The sequence below is a fragment of the Takifugu flavidus genome, chromosome 10, assembly GCF_003711565.1.
Source record: "Takifugu flavidus isolate HTHZ2018 chromosome 10, ASM371156v2, whole genome shotgun sequence".
NCBI classification, from domain to species: Eukaryota; Metazoa; Chordata; class Actinopteri; order Tetraodontiformes; family Tetraodontidae; genus Takifugu; species Takifugu flavidus.
The window spans coordinates 13,239,066-13,255,904 of record NC_079529.1 but is presented as its reverse complement, the minus strand read 5'-3'; the positions used below and the strand labels follow the sequence as shown (position 1 = coordinate 13,255,904).

Genomic DNA, 16,839 nt, shown 5'->3' with positions numbered 1-16,839 from the left:
ATTTTTACCCACAGTTACCCATCGACGGCTTTTAACCTTAAAAATATCGACATTCGATTATTAAATTATTATTCGATCAATTAAAATACTACTACCACTACTACCACCACCACTACTACTACTACTACTACTACTACTACTACTACTACTACTACTACTACTACTACTAATAATAATAATAATAATAATAACAATAACAATAATAACAACAACAACAACAAGCCGGCGGGACTCGGTCTGGAATTCTCAGTGCGCCCCTTATCGCGGATGTACGGTAATACCGCTGACACCAGCACGGCACTTCACTGTTGGGGGGGCGCAATAACCACATTCTATCAAAAACAGTTCCAGATCGGGTCGACAAAGTGGCAATCCATGCTGTTTTAAAGAGAAGAGCTAATATTACCTTTTATAGGGTTACACCTTAAAAGGAAAATGGCTTTGTGAAGGGATTAGTGTGGTACCGTGAGTAGATTATATAGATACGATTAAGATTTGAATTCAGCTCGGAAATTAAGTTGAAGCCAAAATACTTTTTAATACTTGTGGTATAAATCCACCATGTAGTGCTTACTTTTTTTTCAGATGGATTTGGAACATCTGGGGGGAAAGGAGCGGATGCATTTTTGCACCAGTTCTTTTTATTTCCAGTCACGTGATTTCAAATAGGAACCTGTCCCGTTCCCGTTGGTACCACATCTATTGGTGGTGTATCATGTGAATACATATTTTTGAGGCTGTTCTCGGGTCAGCCATGGGACCCAGCAGCGCAGCGCAGTTGAGCAGCAACAGAAACGCGGAGCGGCGCAAACGCGGGAGGCGGCCACGCTTGAGCGCAACGAAAGATTCCTGAATATTCCTGCTGACCGAGTTTGACAAGGGTCAAACCCCGAGACACACAAGAGATGTCCTCCGCACCCTCGGCCTGTGCCCTTACTGCAGTTCTCCGGTGTCGCAGGAATCTCTGGACGCGGAATCCGCCGAGCACGCAGCCCCTCTCCGCGGCGCACAGCCTCGGGGCAGCAGGCTGGCCAGCCGGGCGCGCACGGCCACACACGGCGTCTGCCTGGGGGGCCATTGCTCCGCGGGAGCGTGTCACGATGGGGAATATCCTAACTGTCGTTGTCGAATCGCTCGAAGCGGGTGTCAGAGTGCTGTGCAGGTCGAGCATCAGAGGTCTGGATGCACCTCCTCTGCAGAAACAACTGGCTGTAAATGTCAAAAACGGTTCCCTGCAAGTGAGTTACGCCCATTTAAAACACTTATTCAGAGTGGACGTCTCATTTATGATGCCACATATTGTGGAGGCGTTAAAGTTCTGCTCTTTTCCTCAGGTTTATCCTCCTGATGGCATCTCAGACAAACAGGACAAACAGGGTTCTGGACTAAAGGTCACTGAGGAGGGACCAGACTGAGAGCTTAAAATAGTCAAAACAACTTGACCCAATTACTCAATAAACCAGCACCTGTTGACTCTGATTTCAGCTTTTGGACTCCAAGTAAACAGTGACCCGTGTTGAACTTGCAGTTTGTGCCGAAGCATCCCAGTTAAGCTAAACCAAGCTGTGAATTGTAGTTATGGATTTTAACTTAAGTTGTAAATTGCACTGTATAAATGGTCTTATTTGGAGTAATAGTCTGGACACACCAAGCAGTCCAACAGTTTTTGTGGGCACAACTGTTTAGTTAGATTAGGCTATGCCGCCTCTGTCAGCAACACCTTATCAGTAAAATCCAGTGAGCTATTTCCGTTGACGCCAGTGACGGTTCCTTTCCACGGCGATGTCTCCATTTGGATCATTCATTTAGCAGTTTCAGGCTCAATCATCAGTGTCTTTAATCATTAACTTAAGAAATAGGTTCTAGAGCTGATTCCCAGTGTTTTCATTTGATGGCAGTTTGGATCAGAATAAATTCATTAGTAAAAAAAACAAAACAATTCAGTTCAATCTGAATAATAATAATAAAAAACAACAGACCAGGCAACACATGAAAGATACCTCAAGTGGATGCTCACAGAAGTTTAATAATGTCCCTTTACGCCTGTGGCGCTTCCAAAAAAACTGTAGGATTTAAATATAAAAAAAATCCCTTCAAGATTTTAATATAGAGAATTGAGAACAAGCCAAAAACGATGAGTAACGTTCTAAAAAAAGGAGGAGAAATGAAAGATGTAAAATGTTCTTGTTATTCCAAGTCTGTCACTAGAAGTTGTCCGGTCAATAAGTAACTAATTAAACCATCCGTGTCTGTTTTGACAGTTTTAGTAATATTTTTGTAAACCTTTGACTAAAAGTAAGACTCTTCAGTTCAGTCATTGAAGCGCCGGTGAAAGGCAAAATATAAAAGTGACAGTATTAGCTCCTTCATCATCATCATGGAAATCCGAGAAAACAATAAAATAAAGTAAGATCTCGCTCCGTTTATCAGCTGTACAGAGACACGTCAACATGTGCCATTTCTCGGAGTGGCGGTGAAGGCGGGACTTCCTGTCCCCCACCCCCCAGGCCGGAAGTCGGGCTCTTGACTTTTTCCTGCTCGCTCTTCCAGTCTTGTGATAAACGGGGCAGAATCTGCGCCTTTAACTGTCGAACTTGCAGGAAAAAAAGCCCTCGAACCCCCACGGAAGGATCGCTCTCCTTGTCGTTCAACTTCGAAAAGGTTGTCACGGGAGAAACGACTGAGAAATGGCTCCTCGGAGGAGAACTGCCCAGACTGTGACGGTAAAGGCTAATTTCAACGCGCTCCTTGTCAAACTGCAGCATTCACTATTTGACAGAAAGCGTTTGTCGGGTACTTCACGTCGAAGGTACATGTTTTTTAGTGTTTTTACACTGGCTGCACCGCTCAGTCTGTTAGGCGAGACAGCCACAGGTGATAAGAGATAATCGATCATGCTGTTGGGATGAATCATCGCTTACAAGAAGAGACTTCCTTTAAAAGCGAGACTAACTTGAATTTACGCCATTTTCTACTTCATTTTTTTGGGGCTCTATTTTGATTACTCTTCTTTTTTTTTCCAGGTGGGCGTGCTAATTAAGAGTTGAAGATCCGTCGGTCACCGCGTTACTCGTTACTCAAAATGCTCATTGCCCTCGGGATTAGGATTTATTTTGCCCTCGGGATTATTTTAGAGAACTTCGCCGTTACTGATGATTTGTATCTTCATACCTTTAGCAAAGGCACTTCACATCTCTGATGATGAACTGTGGTGACAGACAAACTGCCCTGCCCTCATCCTATTTCTATTGTCTGTAACAAGGACACGTCTTTCTATTCAGAGGTTTCTGGGCCATGTTCCGCAAGAAAGGACCTCTGATTCTTTGTGGTACATTCCTACTTATCACCTGGAATGCCATACTGTTGTTTCTGCTGTGGGGAAGGCCCACACCTGCCCAACAGGACAAGGCGGTCCAGGACCAGGTGGACGTGGCTGTCAAGCCTTCACCTGATGTGATGGGAGACGTGCTCGACATGGCAGACAGCATCGCAGCCGAGCTGGAGATGCAGAAGAAAATCCTTTTGCAGATCAAGAGTCACAAGTCTCTGTGGAAGCCATCAAACAAATCTAAACCAAAGGCAGTTGTCCCGACCCAGCCGGTCATTCCTATTTTGGTAATCGCTTGCAACAGGGTGACGGTGAGGCGGTGCCTGGATAAACTGCTGGAGTACCGTCCTTCGGAAGAACTTCACCCGATCATCGTGAGTCAGGACTGCGGACACGCCGAAACCGCAGAGGTGATTCGTTCGTACGGAGAACAAGTCACTCATCTGCAGCAGCCAGACTTGTCGGACGTGGCGGTGAAACCACAGCACAAGAAGTTTCAAGGTTACTACAAGATTTCCAGGCATTATCACTGGGCTCTCAACCAGGTGTTCAGGACCCTTTCCCATTCCTCCGTTGTGATTGTAGAGGATGACCTGGAGGTAATTATGCGTGAATACCTGTTCATTAAACACAAAAGCACCAGTAGAAATACACACGTTGGTCTCTGGAAAAATGACTGGGCGAAATGTCCAGGTTTCATAAATTTGACCACATTTCTTTTCGCCTGCTGCAGGTGGCACCAGACTTCTTTGAGTACTTCCGAGCCTCGCTGCCGCTGCTGAAATCGGACCCCTCTCTGTGGTGTGTGTCTGCCTGGAACGACAACGGCAGGGATGCATACGTGGATCCAGGCCAGGCCCAGCTGCTCTACCGGACGGACTTCTTCCCTGGTTTAGGGTGGATGCTTCTCAAGGAGCTATGGGAGGAACTGGAACCCAAGTGGCCCGCTTCATTTTGGGATGACTGGATGCGCGAGCCAGAGCAGCGCCGTAATCGTGCCTGTATACGGCCAGAAATCTCACGAACTCTGACCTTTGGCAGACAGGGCGTGAGTCTGGGTCAGTTTTATGACAAGTATTTGCGTTACATTAAGCTAAATACTGAGTTTGTGCCTTTCACCAAATTGGACCTGAGTTACTTGAAGGAAGACGCGTACAGAACAGCCTTTGAGCGGGAGGTTTATGGCGCTCCGGTGGTTACGTATGAGGAGATCACGCAGGGGCAGCTGAAAGGAGCGGGTCCCTTCCGACTCGAGTACTCGCACAGGGACAGTTTTAAATTGCTGGCCAAAAATCTGGGAATCATGGACGACTTTAAGTCCGGAGTCCCGAGGACAGGATACAGGGGGATCGTTAGTTTCATTTCAAGAGGTCGGAGAATCTTTTTGGCTCCTCCTACAGGATGGACCCAGTATGACACCACTTGGAGCTGATCCTTCAGAGTTCCTTCAGTGAACCTGTGTAAAAGCCTTATAGTCATTGCAGAAAGCATTCCAAACCAAAGACAGAGCTGAAATGATATCTTTGATTAAGTTGTATGTAATCTCAATCTTCTGTCGTCCTCAACGAGGCAGACTTGCCAATGCCACTCAGGTCTTTTCCACTACTCCTTAACATTTCCTACACTATGATGTAGAGCTTAAACAGTTCATTCAGCAGCTTTTTTCCACCAGAGATCTATTTTTGATACTATCCTGATTTCACACATGACCGGTGTTCATTGATTCACTGCAGTTAACTTCATTGTGTCTCCAGTGCAAACGCATATGTCGTGTGTGGTCACCAGTTTCAACATTTCGTGTCTGACGCACATATGAAAGAGGATCTGTGGTATGATTGTTCGTGGTGGAGGCTGGCCATTAGCTGCCATATACATGTTGTCCTTTCACTATTGGATGTTTGTCAGAAAAATCAGTTGATGATTTTGCTTAAGAGATTCTCTGCTGTAGACATCCAAGTGAGCTTGTTGTCTTGCGCACAGCAATTGTCTGTATTTTTTGGAATAAAAACCTCGCAAATCCTTTTAAGTTCAATCGATTGATTATTATTATACCCCAAAAAGAGACCTACTACGAAACTCCCCATTCCGGCACATTTCTTTTAATCGTGAAAAACTTTCATTTTGAGGGCAAAACATCCCCAAACACACAAAACGACTGAAAACACAGCAAGCGCGATCGTACAAACTGGAAATTCTCCAAATATTGCAAATAAGTTACACAAAGATTTAAATGTGTGATTTTCAAAATCAAAGCGCAGGAAGGAAAACTGCTTTTTGGTTGTTTAAAAAAAATCTTTTTATTTATAACCGAGAGATTAACATTAGTGTAGCGATGAACAGGTCAGTATCGGCTACGGAAGCCGCACTGATCCAAACACAATCGCGTAATCGCAAAAACAAGCTCAGTGTTTACTTGATGTGTTCCGCTGACGTGAGACTGGAACCGTTAGCTAGCTAGTCTAGCTAAAGCAGCCGGTGGGAAATGGAGGAAAAGCTGTTAATTAAGTGTGGGAACAACGATGAGCCCTTTGATTTTCATACTACGAAAGCTTTCGGTTCTTATCTGAATACTCTAAAGCAACCGTGAAAGTCTCCCTGGCGGCGTTAGCAGGTTAGCGTGCTCGGCTGCAGGCGGGGTCTGCACCTGCGGTTCCTGTTCCAGCGATTTGATATGTCGTTTTGCATATTCGGCCTCAGGGGGATTATCAACGCTCTTCTCAGTGTTTCCATCAACAGTGTTTCCTCCCAAAGCTGAAATAATCGAAAAGTATATCAGCTGCTCCGTCTGCTCGCCCAGTCCCATTAGCTAGATAACCACTGCTAGCAGCCTTGGCTAGCATGGAGCCGGGCGACTTGAGAGAGAGCCCCGCCGGATCCGGGGAATCCGATGGAGGGGAGTGGAGGGAAGTTATTCCCGGTGGGGAAGAGGAGAACAAACCAGTCGAAACTCATGCAGGAACAATGGATTTGACGCTTAGAGACAGCTACGAGGAAGGCGAGAAGGAAAAACCAAAAAACGTTGGAGACCAGTTCCACAGTCCCTATGAGGAGGAACTGGATCCCAGGATCCAGGTAGGTGCCCGGAACACTGACCTGTCCGTGCATTCAGGGTTTTGAGTGTAAGATAGTTGCTCAGGAACCGCGCACGTCAGATTGAAATAAATGTTTTGCATAATCTCATGTGTGCAGCTTTTCAGATGAGCTATAAAGACAGACTGTAGTTTAATGGGAAACCAGCGTGATTGTCAGCTAAAGTGTGTTGTATGTAAATATATTGAGATAAAATATGGAAGCAGCCTTTAAAGCAACAAACTGTCTGGGAAAATGAATCAATACCTTTGAACTTACAGGAAGAGTTAGAACATCTTAATGAAGCGAGCGTGGAAATTAACCGACTAGAGCTGCAGCTGGATGTAAGTAAAGCCTGTTTTGAGTTCAGAACACCGTGTACTGTACACACCTGCTATTCTGGCATTTTCTTTATCATAATCCCGTGTTATTGAACCAGGACGCCAGATCTGGATATAGGAAGATCCTTACGGAGTCCGCCAGGAAGCTAAATGCTCAGAGTTCTCAGCTTGGCGGCTGCATTGAGAAAGCAAGACCCTATTATGAAGCTCGCCGTCTTGCAAAAGAGGTACATTCAGACTATAATGCCTTTTAAATTTCCATTTAGAAAAATATGACATCACAGTCAATAATAACCGAATGCATTTTTTGTGTTGAAGCCGTTTCCCTGCGTTAGGTGTCTCTCGAAGATGCACTGAGCTAATTTTATTCATCGTAACGAGACATCTCACATCTGAACACTGAGCCATATGTTGACATTACAGTATCGACAGTTAATTATTTACATGGACATATTGAAGAAAATGGATTCTTTCTTTTTTCTGTGATATTAATAGCCCGATGGAATTCAGATGTCAGCGGTCACTGAGATCTAGCGGAATTCAATTCACCGAGAGGTCGTATGATTTCCTCAACTTCCTCTGCGATAGACTATAATCATTTTTTCTACCCCCTCCCCAAAACTGTAGGCACAGCAAGAAACCCAGAAGGCAGCTTTGAGCTATGAGAGAGCTGTTTCTATGCACACTGCTGCCAGGGAGATGGTCTATGTGGCGGAACAAGGCCTAATGGCTGATGGAAAGAACACCTTAGATCCCACCTGGCAGGAGATGCTCAACCACGCTACTGCCAAGGTAAAAATAGAGGCAGGGTGGGTGCAGGCGCTGTGACAATGGTCTTATCCAACCAGCTGATACACTTCAGTTCAAATAATGAGAAGATTAGGAGGTTTCCTCCTTCATTACATTTTCCTTTTTCCAGTAATACGTGTCATAAATATAAGTAACTCTGCGTGTGGACGTTGTCCCAGGTCAACGAGGCGGAGGAAGAGCGGCTACGCAGTGAGCGGGAGCACATGCGCGTCACACATGCCTGTCAGGAGGCGGAAGCTCGCGTCCAGATGCTGCAAAAGTCTCTCAAAAGAGCCATTGTGAAATCAAAGCCTTACTTTGAGCTGAAAGCCCAGTTCAATCAAATACTGGAGGTAAAGCCCGACTCTGTTTTCACATCGACAGCCTGGTTAACCTGCTTGCTTCTACGTACCTCTCATAGCATCACTGAATCCACTCACATCAAGAAAACAGCATCACTTTGTCACAAATGTCTGTTTAAGACAGTCGTGCTTTTCTAATGGAGACCCGATAACCGCACCCAAACTTGTGTAGCAAGTAATGACGGATGTTAATCCCTTGCTCTGATGTCCAGGAGAACAAAGCCAAGGTGCTGCAGCTGGAGCAGCACGTGGCCAAAGTGAAGACCCGCTACTCTATCGCTCTGCGAAACCTTGAACAGATCAGCGAGCAGATCCACGCCCAGAGGGAGAGGGACCGGGCTGAGGGAGGGCGTCCAACGGTGTGTGGAGGGCGGAGCCCCCCCGTGGGAGCCGAGTCTGACATCAGAAATGGGAGTGAAGGCGCTTGTGGCAGCGGTGCCTCGGGGTCGGAGTGCGTGGATGCCGCTCTGCACCTGGTGGAGAACTACAGGGAGAGGGAGCGCGCCGGCTCCGACTCCCTGTCCGTCTTCAGCCTACAGACCATCGCCTCCGACTTGGAGAAGTACGACTCGGTGGAGCACCTGGGAGACCTCAGCGACGTGGGGAGCGTCACTGGGGACGAGGGGGAAAAGGAGCGCTGCGACGTGATTGACAGGAGAGAGAGGCTGATGGAGCTGTCGGCCAAGGAGCGGAAGCAGCAGTTCTACAAGCAGCACCACCGGAGCTTCAGTTTGTGAGCTGCGCTGTCGCCGCTGCACAGCAGCCCAGGACCAACGTATAGACAATAAATCAGGCGTATAACGTTCACCCCAATTCTTGCTCTATGATACTCATGTTTAATGGCATTGCACTTAATCTTATAGCGACCTCTCGTTAACCATGATAGAACCACATTAAACTCAACAGAATTTCCAGCACACTCCAGACTAACTCCATACGGACCCCCCTTAAAGAACGGGTCAGGGTTAGAGCTATATGAAGGACCTGCAAGGATTGGGCAGAATTCTTATATATTATTTATGCTCCACTTCTGTCAGGGCTGGAACGGCCCCTGGACGCAGAGATATATGCTGTTCCAGCGCCCTCATTCAGTTTGCGCATGGGGATGTGATGAGGATTGTTGCGCTGGTGCAGATTAAGGGCGCGTTTACGTTCACTGTTGAGCACCGAAAGTATTTAAAACAAAAACAAAAAAATCCTGCATCTGTGAAGAAGAATGCCGATGGCCGCCGTGGTAATTAAACACGTCAAAGCTAAAACACTAAAGTGATTTACTACTAGTCTGAGGAGGCCAAACTATCTCCCAGCATGCATTTGGGCATTGTGTACCTGTCGATGTGTATTTGATTGACAGCAAGTGAGCTTTTTCGTTGGCCTTTTTGCCTCTGTTGTAATTTGAAGTGTGCCTTGACAGAACGTTAGCTCTGAGAGTGCTACGTTACCAGTAGTTCTGCTCAGGGCCCGTTAAGAATCACTGCTTCATTTTGAGTTTCTCAAAGCAGCCAGTGCGACTCGGAGAGTTCACGGTTGCGTTTGGGTTCTCCACGACTCTCTACACTGATATCCTACTTTGATGTCCAACACTGAAGTCGGGACATGACTTGTAAATGTTTGTAATTATCCCAAAGCTGGGAAACACCGACATGTACAGTTAGCACGTGCTGCTGGTTGTTGTACAGATGTTCTGCAGTCCCAGATGTCGTTGTGTATATTGCGATCATTGTTTTAAAGCTCTTAACCTTCCCTCGTAACATCCTTTGTCCCTCCTCAGTGGCATTTATTTATTCATACAGATGCTTTCACCTTCCAGGTTGTTGTGCGTAATCAATAAACCCGATCATACCACTCAGCTGTCGCAGTTATTCCCTTGTTTTCATGTTTTATTGCTCTTAGTGTGGCCCTTGTGCCTCGCAGATACCAGAATAAAGATCAACGACACAGAGAGGGTTGCTGCGTTCACCAGCCCTCTTTAATAATTCAGCGGATGGATAAATATGAAGCAGGATGTTGATCTCGGAATAGACATCAGATGAGGAACGGAAAGGAAGAGGGAAGAGTCGGGCTGTGGATTTGTAGTTCATCAGTATTGGAGAAACGTCCGACTGCTGCAGCTTCGGAAGAGCTTTAGTCGGAGTCTCTCTTAATACCACGGCGCCATATCTGCACCTCGTCCCGGCGCGGTGCCGCTGCGCCGCATCACTCCTCACTGTGGACAGAAGCACGCTGAGCCTAAAGCCCAATGATCTTTATAAGCTTCATTATTATTCTTCTCTTTGAGGGAGCGGACAACGTCCTGATTGATATGTGGAAGGAGGGAGGCGGCTGAATTCGTGAGAGCTTGACTGTTACGCACGGTGCGTCTCCATCATGACGTCGTGGATTAGCTCAAGATCGTCCAGGGGGGGAGGAAAAAAGGAGGGGAGTGTGGTAAATCGGTATTCCGTCGTTTATGGCGTTGCGTTTGTATGTAGTGCATGTCTGTTTTTTGTAGTATTTTTGTGTCTCATTTTGTATCTTTTCCATGCGTAATTACAATACACGGAGCAGCGTCGGACTGTTTATGTAACATTCAATTTACCAATTGAGGCGCTTGCACGTTTATAGCCATATTAATACAGCAATAAATCGGTTGCTAAGATGCACATTTTTACCAAATAATCCTGCACAGTTCTCTCCTCGACGGTCCGTATCCAGAGGACGCACTGTTATCCCGACCGAGCGCATCGCAACTAATAGTAAGTACACATGCTACCGCCGTGCTTCAGGGAAGGGGGGCAGACGCTACTATCACTGGCAGTTCGCGATATCAGAGTAGATTTCCTCAGAAAATGCTCCATTTTCCCATGTTGATGCTTCTAGATGGACGCGTTGCTCGTTTTGTATGCAAGGGCCATACATTTCCAACAGGCTTAGCCCAGATTTGTGTTGGGTCCCTTCCTGCAAAATCACTTAATCCTGCCTGCATTCGTGTTGCAGAGGCAGCGCGTCGCGATGTTTGGCACATTTCAGGGCTGGTGAAAGATGAGGGACACGACATGTAATTGTCCATTAACGTGGTCGGCCTCTGCAGGCCAGCGCCGCTTCTGCTGTCAACAGTCGACTCGTAACTACCGGCAACACACGACGGTGGCAGCTGGAACGGTGACCCTCGCCTCTCACTCATTCATACCCTGTCATGCACATCATCCACCACCGGCTCCATGCGCGGTTGCCTTTGCTGCTGAGATTCACCGGATTCTCCGGGTCCGGTTTCACTGCAGCTTCCGGAACGGTTCTCCTCGCTGCCTCTGCGTCGGTGGTACCGGGGGGTGGGAGTGGATGCAGCCGAGCCATGGGTGTTGTTGTGGGGCAGCAAACGCGTGTCCCCAACACTTGAAACCCCCCCCGACGCTGGAGTTTGGTGCCTTAGTGCAGGGTCTGTCTGTCTCACTCATTCACTTTAGAATGTGTGTGTTCACTGATATGGATGACTCTTGCAGGGTTTCCTCCTCATGACTATCAGCTACACACACACACACACACACACACACACACACACAGAGCGATGTCTACCTTTTGCATCCTGCTTGTGAGTGAACTCTAAAAATACACTGGATAATGCTAATGAAGTATCCAGCAGAGTTTGTCTGATTTTCACGAGCGAGCCTCGTTCCCATCTGTCTTCTTTACTGCCCCCCCCCCCCCCCCCCCTCGCTCCCCTACTTTACAGACACGCAAACTCCACCCTCTCGCCGCCTTCTTACTGCCAGCGTGACTGTATGGAAATATTTATGTTTTTGCAAGTAGGGCCACCAGATAAAACAGTGTTTTGTTATTCAAAATTGCAAATGAGCAGCTATATATAGTGTGTTTACCATGGATACGCTCCCTGGTTGTGCTTCCCTGACTGCCGCACGTGAGCTGGTTTGGCTCATGGGATGATTTTTAGGTTTGGTATTATTGGATAACCCTCCCCACACTGCATCGTTACATCAAACAATGTTGAAATGCGGCTCCACGATAAGATCGGTTATTGACTGCAGCTTTCCTCGGCTTGTATAGTCAGTCCGTCTACAGATGATGAAAGCTCCCATCTGCAGCCTTCCCTGGTGGGACTCGCTGAGAGAAAGAGCCCCAGATTATGTCAGATGACGCCTAGGAAACTGGAAACAAATGGCTCGCCTCCAGTTAATCTTTCCCAGAGATGATTTCCTTCAGCGCAGATGGTTCTTCTCAGGCTGATAATCGAGTGCCCTCCTTTCGTTTCAACGTTGACGGCTGAATTCTGTCGAGGTGTTCCGATCCGTCCCACCAAAGCAGCCCCACCCCAGCGACGGGGGGGGGGAGTGGTGACCTGTTCCCCAGCAGGCTAAGCATGTTAAAGAGCAGCACGTTGACAGGCAGAATGTGGTGATGGAGGCTACGACTCTGACAATGGAGGCTGGTGTCATGTGACGCTGCTGCAGAATCACCACGTCGGTCTCCTTCAGGTGTTGAGACACACCAGGCCAAACCAACACCATCTACCACGGAGGATCAGCCACGCGTAGTAATTAAGCTGCCTGTTTCATCCAGTGTTAAACAGCAGCTGGAAGAAAAACAAAAAGGAAGAATATTGTGTTATTTCCACTGGCAGACGATCGCGGCCTTGAATGCTGAAGTCAGCTTCGGTCTTACGTAACGCGCAACTGACAACTGACTTGTGTGTTTGCACTTCCTTTGTACCGTTGCCGTGGCGCTGCACAGTCAGCAGGCTGCCGTAACGCTGCTGTGAATAACGTTGTTTGTATCCTATAAAAAGGAGCCGTTGTGAAAAAAGGGAGCCGCTGTAAAGTAGCAGTGAAGGAACGGGGTTTGTTGTTGGAGCTCCAAAGCTGTCGGCCCACCTCAAATACAACCCCCAGCTGGACGATGTAGCGCTTTCGTAACCGTCCGCGTGTGGAGTTAATAATAAAGCCCATTGAGTGGTGCCTGGGCATGAAATGCGTGCGTGAAAGCCACTTTGCAGAAAATACCGAGCATCAGAACCTCTGAAACACGCAGCGCCTCTGAACAGCAGCCAAGCTGGCTCTGCGTCCAGCCTGGGCTGTCTGTACTGTAAAAACAAACAGAAGCTCACCCCCTCTGTGCATCCAGGCAAGCTGAAGAAGCACCAGAGACCAAGCATGTTTCCTTGGCGTCCCTTTCCTAACCATCTCTTCTCTCCCCCCGATTTTCCTGTCAGGCCTCCCCAGCTCTGACCTGCGACTTTGGTGTCTTTCAGATCCAGATATGGCTGCTTGGCTCTTGTTTCTGATCGCTCTCTACATCCTTCCATCTCCTGTGGTGCCCATACATAATTCATCAGCTGGAGGTAACTTGCCTTTTTTTTTGCTGCAACTAAATAAAGTGTATTCTGTGTGTGTGTGTGTGTGTGTGGCAATAGGAAGTGCAGGAGACTGCTGAGTCGGCTTAATGAAGTGCTGTTGTTTGTCAGAGGGAAGCGACAGTACGTCCTGTTTGTGCTGCGTCATCCTGAGAAAGAGGTTTTCCTCTGTTGTTGACCTTTGACCTTCTTCTTTCCATCTTCTTCCTGCTCTTTCTTTCCCAGGCTGTGCCATCATCCGTCCTCCAAGGGACGGGGGGATCCGCTACCGAGGCCTGACCCAAGAACAGGTACCCGTCACGCGTTGGAACGCCAACTGAAAACACCTGATTTGGGTTTTTCTTGTGTCCGATTCCAGCATCCGCAGATTTTGTCATCATTGCCGCCCCTGAGACGGTTTTAACAGGTTTCAGAACAATAAACGAGGAAATTAAAATGTCAGGAATTGAAAACAACTGCTTGGTTAAATTCTAGGTTCAGTGCTTCTTGTTTACTCCATTGTTTGCTTGCTACAATTATCCAATCAAAAGTGGTCGTGTCGTTTTCCATGTTGTTAAGCCAAAAACGGCGCCCGAGGCAGGATTTCAATTGGTTGGGATGCAGATTTAGTGATAATGTTGAGGGGAATTAAACAAAATCTGATTTCCAGACTCAGAAACTGAGCGATTTCCCAGGTGATGATCGAAGCCTCTGGCACGACAGCCGTAGGTCACATGACCGCGTGATGGCATCTGATTCAGATGCCATCACGGTTCGATATATCACGTCAAACAAAATCTTAAAAGGCTGCGAGATTACCACGACAACAGAGAGAGCATCAGTAAATTATGAACTAGCATACATTATGGATAGAAATTTAAAGAGGCTGCGGATGTTGGGAGGGACGGCGGCTTCCCAGACATGAGGCAGGAACGTGCACAGAAGAGACTCGGAGCCTCTGAACAAAGCTTTCTTTTTCATTCGCATATGAATCTGATTTTTATGTTCCAGAAATCATGGCTGGGGCTCTAAATCAGGCTTAAAGTGAGATTTGCATAATTTAACAAGAGTAAAATTAGTCGTGTGGTCAAAACGATACAGATTCAAAGAATATAAATCCATCATCCGCCCATCCATCCGTCCATCCGTCCGTCCGTCCATCCATCCATCATTATAGAAGGAGAAGATGTTTTTCCTATTTCTCCTCCCAGACCTGGGACAGCGTCAGCGTCCGTCAGTCACGCTCTCGATGTCTCTGTCTGTCCTTGCTTGTCTCCCAGATCCGCAGTGTCCAGATTCTGCCAGTGGATTATGAAATCGAGTACATCTGCAGAGGAAACCGTGTGATCGTGGGACCCAAGGTCAGGAAGTGCCTGCCCAACGGCACCTGGACGGACATGTCGCTGCACAGCAGATGCTGTAAGTCCTGTTAGCGTCCTGTTAGCGCCTCCACCGTCGCTAATCTCAGTTTTCAACGGTTCTGATGGTCAGTTCTGATTAATCTAGACGGAAATCAGGGGTTTCCACAGGGATTCGAGGAAGGTCACCCTCCACAACACTGCTTTGTAGATCTACCACAGCGTTATATAATATTAAATTTAGCTTACGCAAAATCAAACTTGTCCCGTTTGTGATCAAATATTTGTGACCTTCAAACCTCCAGAGACATCACAACACCATCGTTTATAACCGGGACTACTTTATCTAGAGCTGCAGCAGCCACAGACGGGGGGTTCTTATGTTTCAGTATACACATAAACATTCATAAACACAAATAAACATAAACATTAGACCGATAGGTAGGACGCTCATTTATTTTTATGATGACGTTCTTCTAGTCCCGTCTGCTGCTTGTTTCTCTTTGGCCTCTCAACCAGCATCATTCGTAGCTAACGAGCTTTTGCCCGCTGATCTCCCGTTGGGTCACTTTTCCTGTGTAATCGTGCGCCTCGCTGGTTTCCAGTGCAGCTGTGCCCGCGAGTCTGGACTTCCCTGGAGAACGGGCGGGTGGCGGTGAAGCCGCCAGGGCCACCGGTGGAGGGGGCCACGCTTCATTACAGCTGCCATGCTGGATTCATCCTGGAGGGCAGGAACATGACCCACTGCACTAAACTGGGCAAGTGGGACGCCCCGAAACCCACCTGCCTCTGTGAGTAACTAACGGATGATTACAACCGTTGTTGGCTGATGCTGTTGGTTATGTAAGAAGAGCCTGAACTCTAACCAGTTACTGTGCTGATACTGGGAAGTTCTGGCAGCAGGACTTGGAGCATCTCTGTGCTTGAAGGTTTCCATGTTGGATTGGAAATTTCGTAACGTCTAAGTGCTGTTTTTGAACGGAAATGGGTGGAGGCCAAACTGGTTTGCACCAGAAACACCCAGTAAACTGGTATCAGTGAGAATCTAGTTTAAAATATCACAAAGTTGGTCAAGTAGAAACTTCCTCTGACTGCAGCAGTTAAACATCTGGTGGATGTGGGATCTATAACATCCGCAACTTCAAGGTCACAGCTTCTCCTCTACGTGTGGTTCGCTGCAGTTAAATTTACTGTCGTTTCTCCGAAGCAACTGCAGCAAACATATGTAGGTTTAATGTTTAATGTTTAAAACACTCAAATGTAGATTTAATGTTTAATGTTTAAAAGCTTGCTCCACCAGCTTTTTTATTCTTGGAGAAAAGCTGCCAAACACGAGGGCTCCAAACAAATTGAAATGGAACTTTTGCATCTTTTAGCTCTAAACTAGTGTATGGTGTATAGTGCATGTGCTGCGTGGTTGCCCGAGTTCTGGGTTCTGGGTAATTTGCATTAATAAAGGGGTTTGGACCCTCCCGGTCCTCACGGGCTGGTGGGTGTGAATGGCTGTGAAACCTTGTGTGGAGGCTCCCAGGACAGATGGAGCTCTGATGCTCTTCCAGGTTAACTAAGATGCTTCTTTTGCTCCTCTTTCAAACATCTTTATCCTCCGGCCAAAACACGAGCGCTGCTGTCTTCAGCGGAGTGTCCCCCATAGATGTAACCTGACGGCTGAGTCCCGTCCTGAGGAGCCGGCGCTCCGGGGTTTGGCTGTGTGGTGTCACCAACCTTCAGAGCTTTAATCACTGAACTGATCAGCATAAACCACCTCGCTCTGTTTGTGTCGGGGTGTTTCGTGACATAATGATTAATTATAACTAGTCTGTAGTGAGAACTGAATAACATAGAGCCATAAAGTTTGTCCATCCACCAGACAACATCTGAGAACATCCGATCAGAACATCGGCGCGGCAGCAGGTGAAACACTTGTGCAAGGCGGTAAATGAACCAGCAACCCACAGGAAGAGGACCAAACCACTGGCACAAGCAGTAAAGCAAGCCATGACTATAATCAGGACATTCTCCATATGTTGGAGACATTACAGGACCGATATTATAATTTTATATCTAATATATCTCATTTTTAGAGGAGTCTCGCAGCAGTTGGCGTTTCCTGCAGCGAGGGGAGTGTCCAGAATTAGGATCAATAAATGATCATTAAAAGAACTGGAAATGGAATAACCCAGATCTCCAAGTGATTATCAGAACTGTTGGCATGGCAACCAATAAAGTTGCTATGGAAATGATGGTTTTAAAATGGATGCAGAGGGGA

General features: G+C 47.1%; 3 protein-coding genes across 6 annotated transcripts in view; all 3 read left to right on the top strand.

Annotated features, from left to right (window-relative positions):
• Positions 1 to 323: 323 nt before the first annotated feature.
• mgat1a (alpha-1,3-mannosyl-glycoprotein 2-beta-N-acetylglucosaminyltransferase a) lies at positions 324 to 5,360 on the top strand. Of its 2 annotated transcripts, none has more exons than XM_057046388.1 (4): positions 324 to 1,238; positions 1,335 to 2,809; positions 3,024 to 3,927; positions 4,062 to 5,360. In XM_057046388.1, exons 3-4 carry the CDS (start codon positions 3,295 to 3,297, stop codon positions 4,758 to 4,760), a joined length of 1,332 nt encoding a protein of 443 aa, XP_056902368.1. In that variant the 5' UTR covers positions 324 to 1,238; positions 1,335 to 2,809; positions 3,024 to 3,294; the 3' UTR covers positions 4,761 to 5,360. The 2 variants fall into 2 exon arrangements, with proteins under 2 accessions (XP_056902368.1, XP_056902367.1); XM_057046387.1 differs by having other exon boundaries at positions 325 to 1,238; positions 1,335 to 2,723.
• Positions 5,361 to 5,706: 346 nt separating this feature from the next.
• Positions 5,707 to 9,738, top strand: sh3bp5la (SH3-binding domain protein 5-like, a). Its single transcript, XM_057046389.1, has 6 exons — positions 5,707 to 6,400; positions 6,679 to 6,741; positions 6,837 to 6,965; positions 7,366 to 7,530; positions 7,707 to 7,880; positions 8,102 to 9,738. The coding sequence occupies exons 1-6, from the start codon at positions 6,167 to 6,169 to the stop codon at positions 8,624 to 8,626; spliced, it is 1,290 nt and encodes a 429-aa protein (XP_056902369.1). The 5' UTR covers positions 5,707 to 6,166; the 3' UTR covers positions 8,627 to 9,738.
• Positions 9,739 to 9,996: 258 nt separating this feature from the next.
• Positions 9,997 to 16,839, top strand: part of gabbr1a (gamma-aminobutyric acid (GABA) B receptor, 1a) — a 45,530-nt gene continuing 38,687 nt past the window's right edge. For 2 of the 3 annotated variants that reach the window (XM_057046385.1, XM_057046384.1), the window contains exons 1-6: positions 10,233 to 10,316; positions 10,558 to 10,624; positions 13,132 to 13,221; positions 13,459 to 13,523; positions 14,493 to 14,631; positions 15,176 to 15,361. In XM_057046385.1, the coding sequence (XP_056902365.1) occupies positions 10,257 to 10,316; positions 10,558 to 10,624; positions 13,132 to 13,221; positions 13,459 to 13,523; positions 14,493 to 14,631; positions 15,176 to 15,361 (607 nt within the window). In that variant the 5' untranslated portion in view covers positions 10,233 to 10,256. Of the gene's footprint in view, positions 10,317 to 10,557; positions 10,625 to 13,131; positions 13,222 to 13,458; positions 13,524 to 14,492; positions 14,632 to 15,175; positions 15,362 to 16,839 lie in introns of all 3 variants that reach the window. The other variant, XM_057046386.1, reaches the window with a different exon arrangement.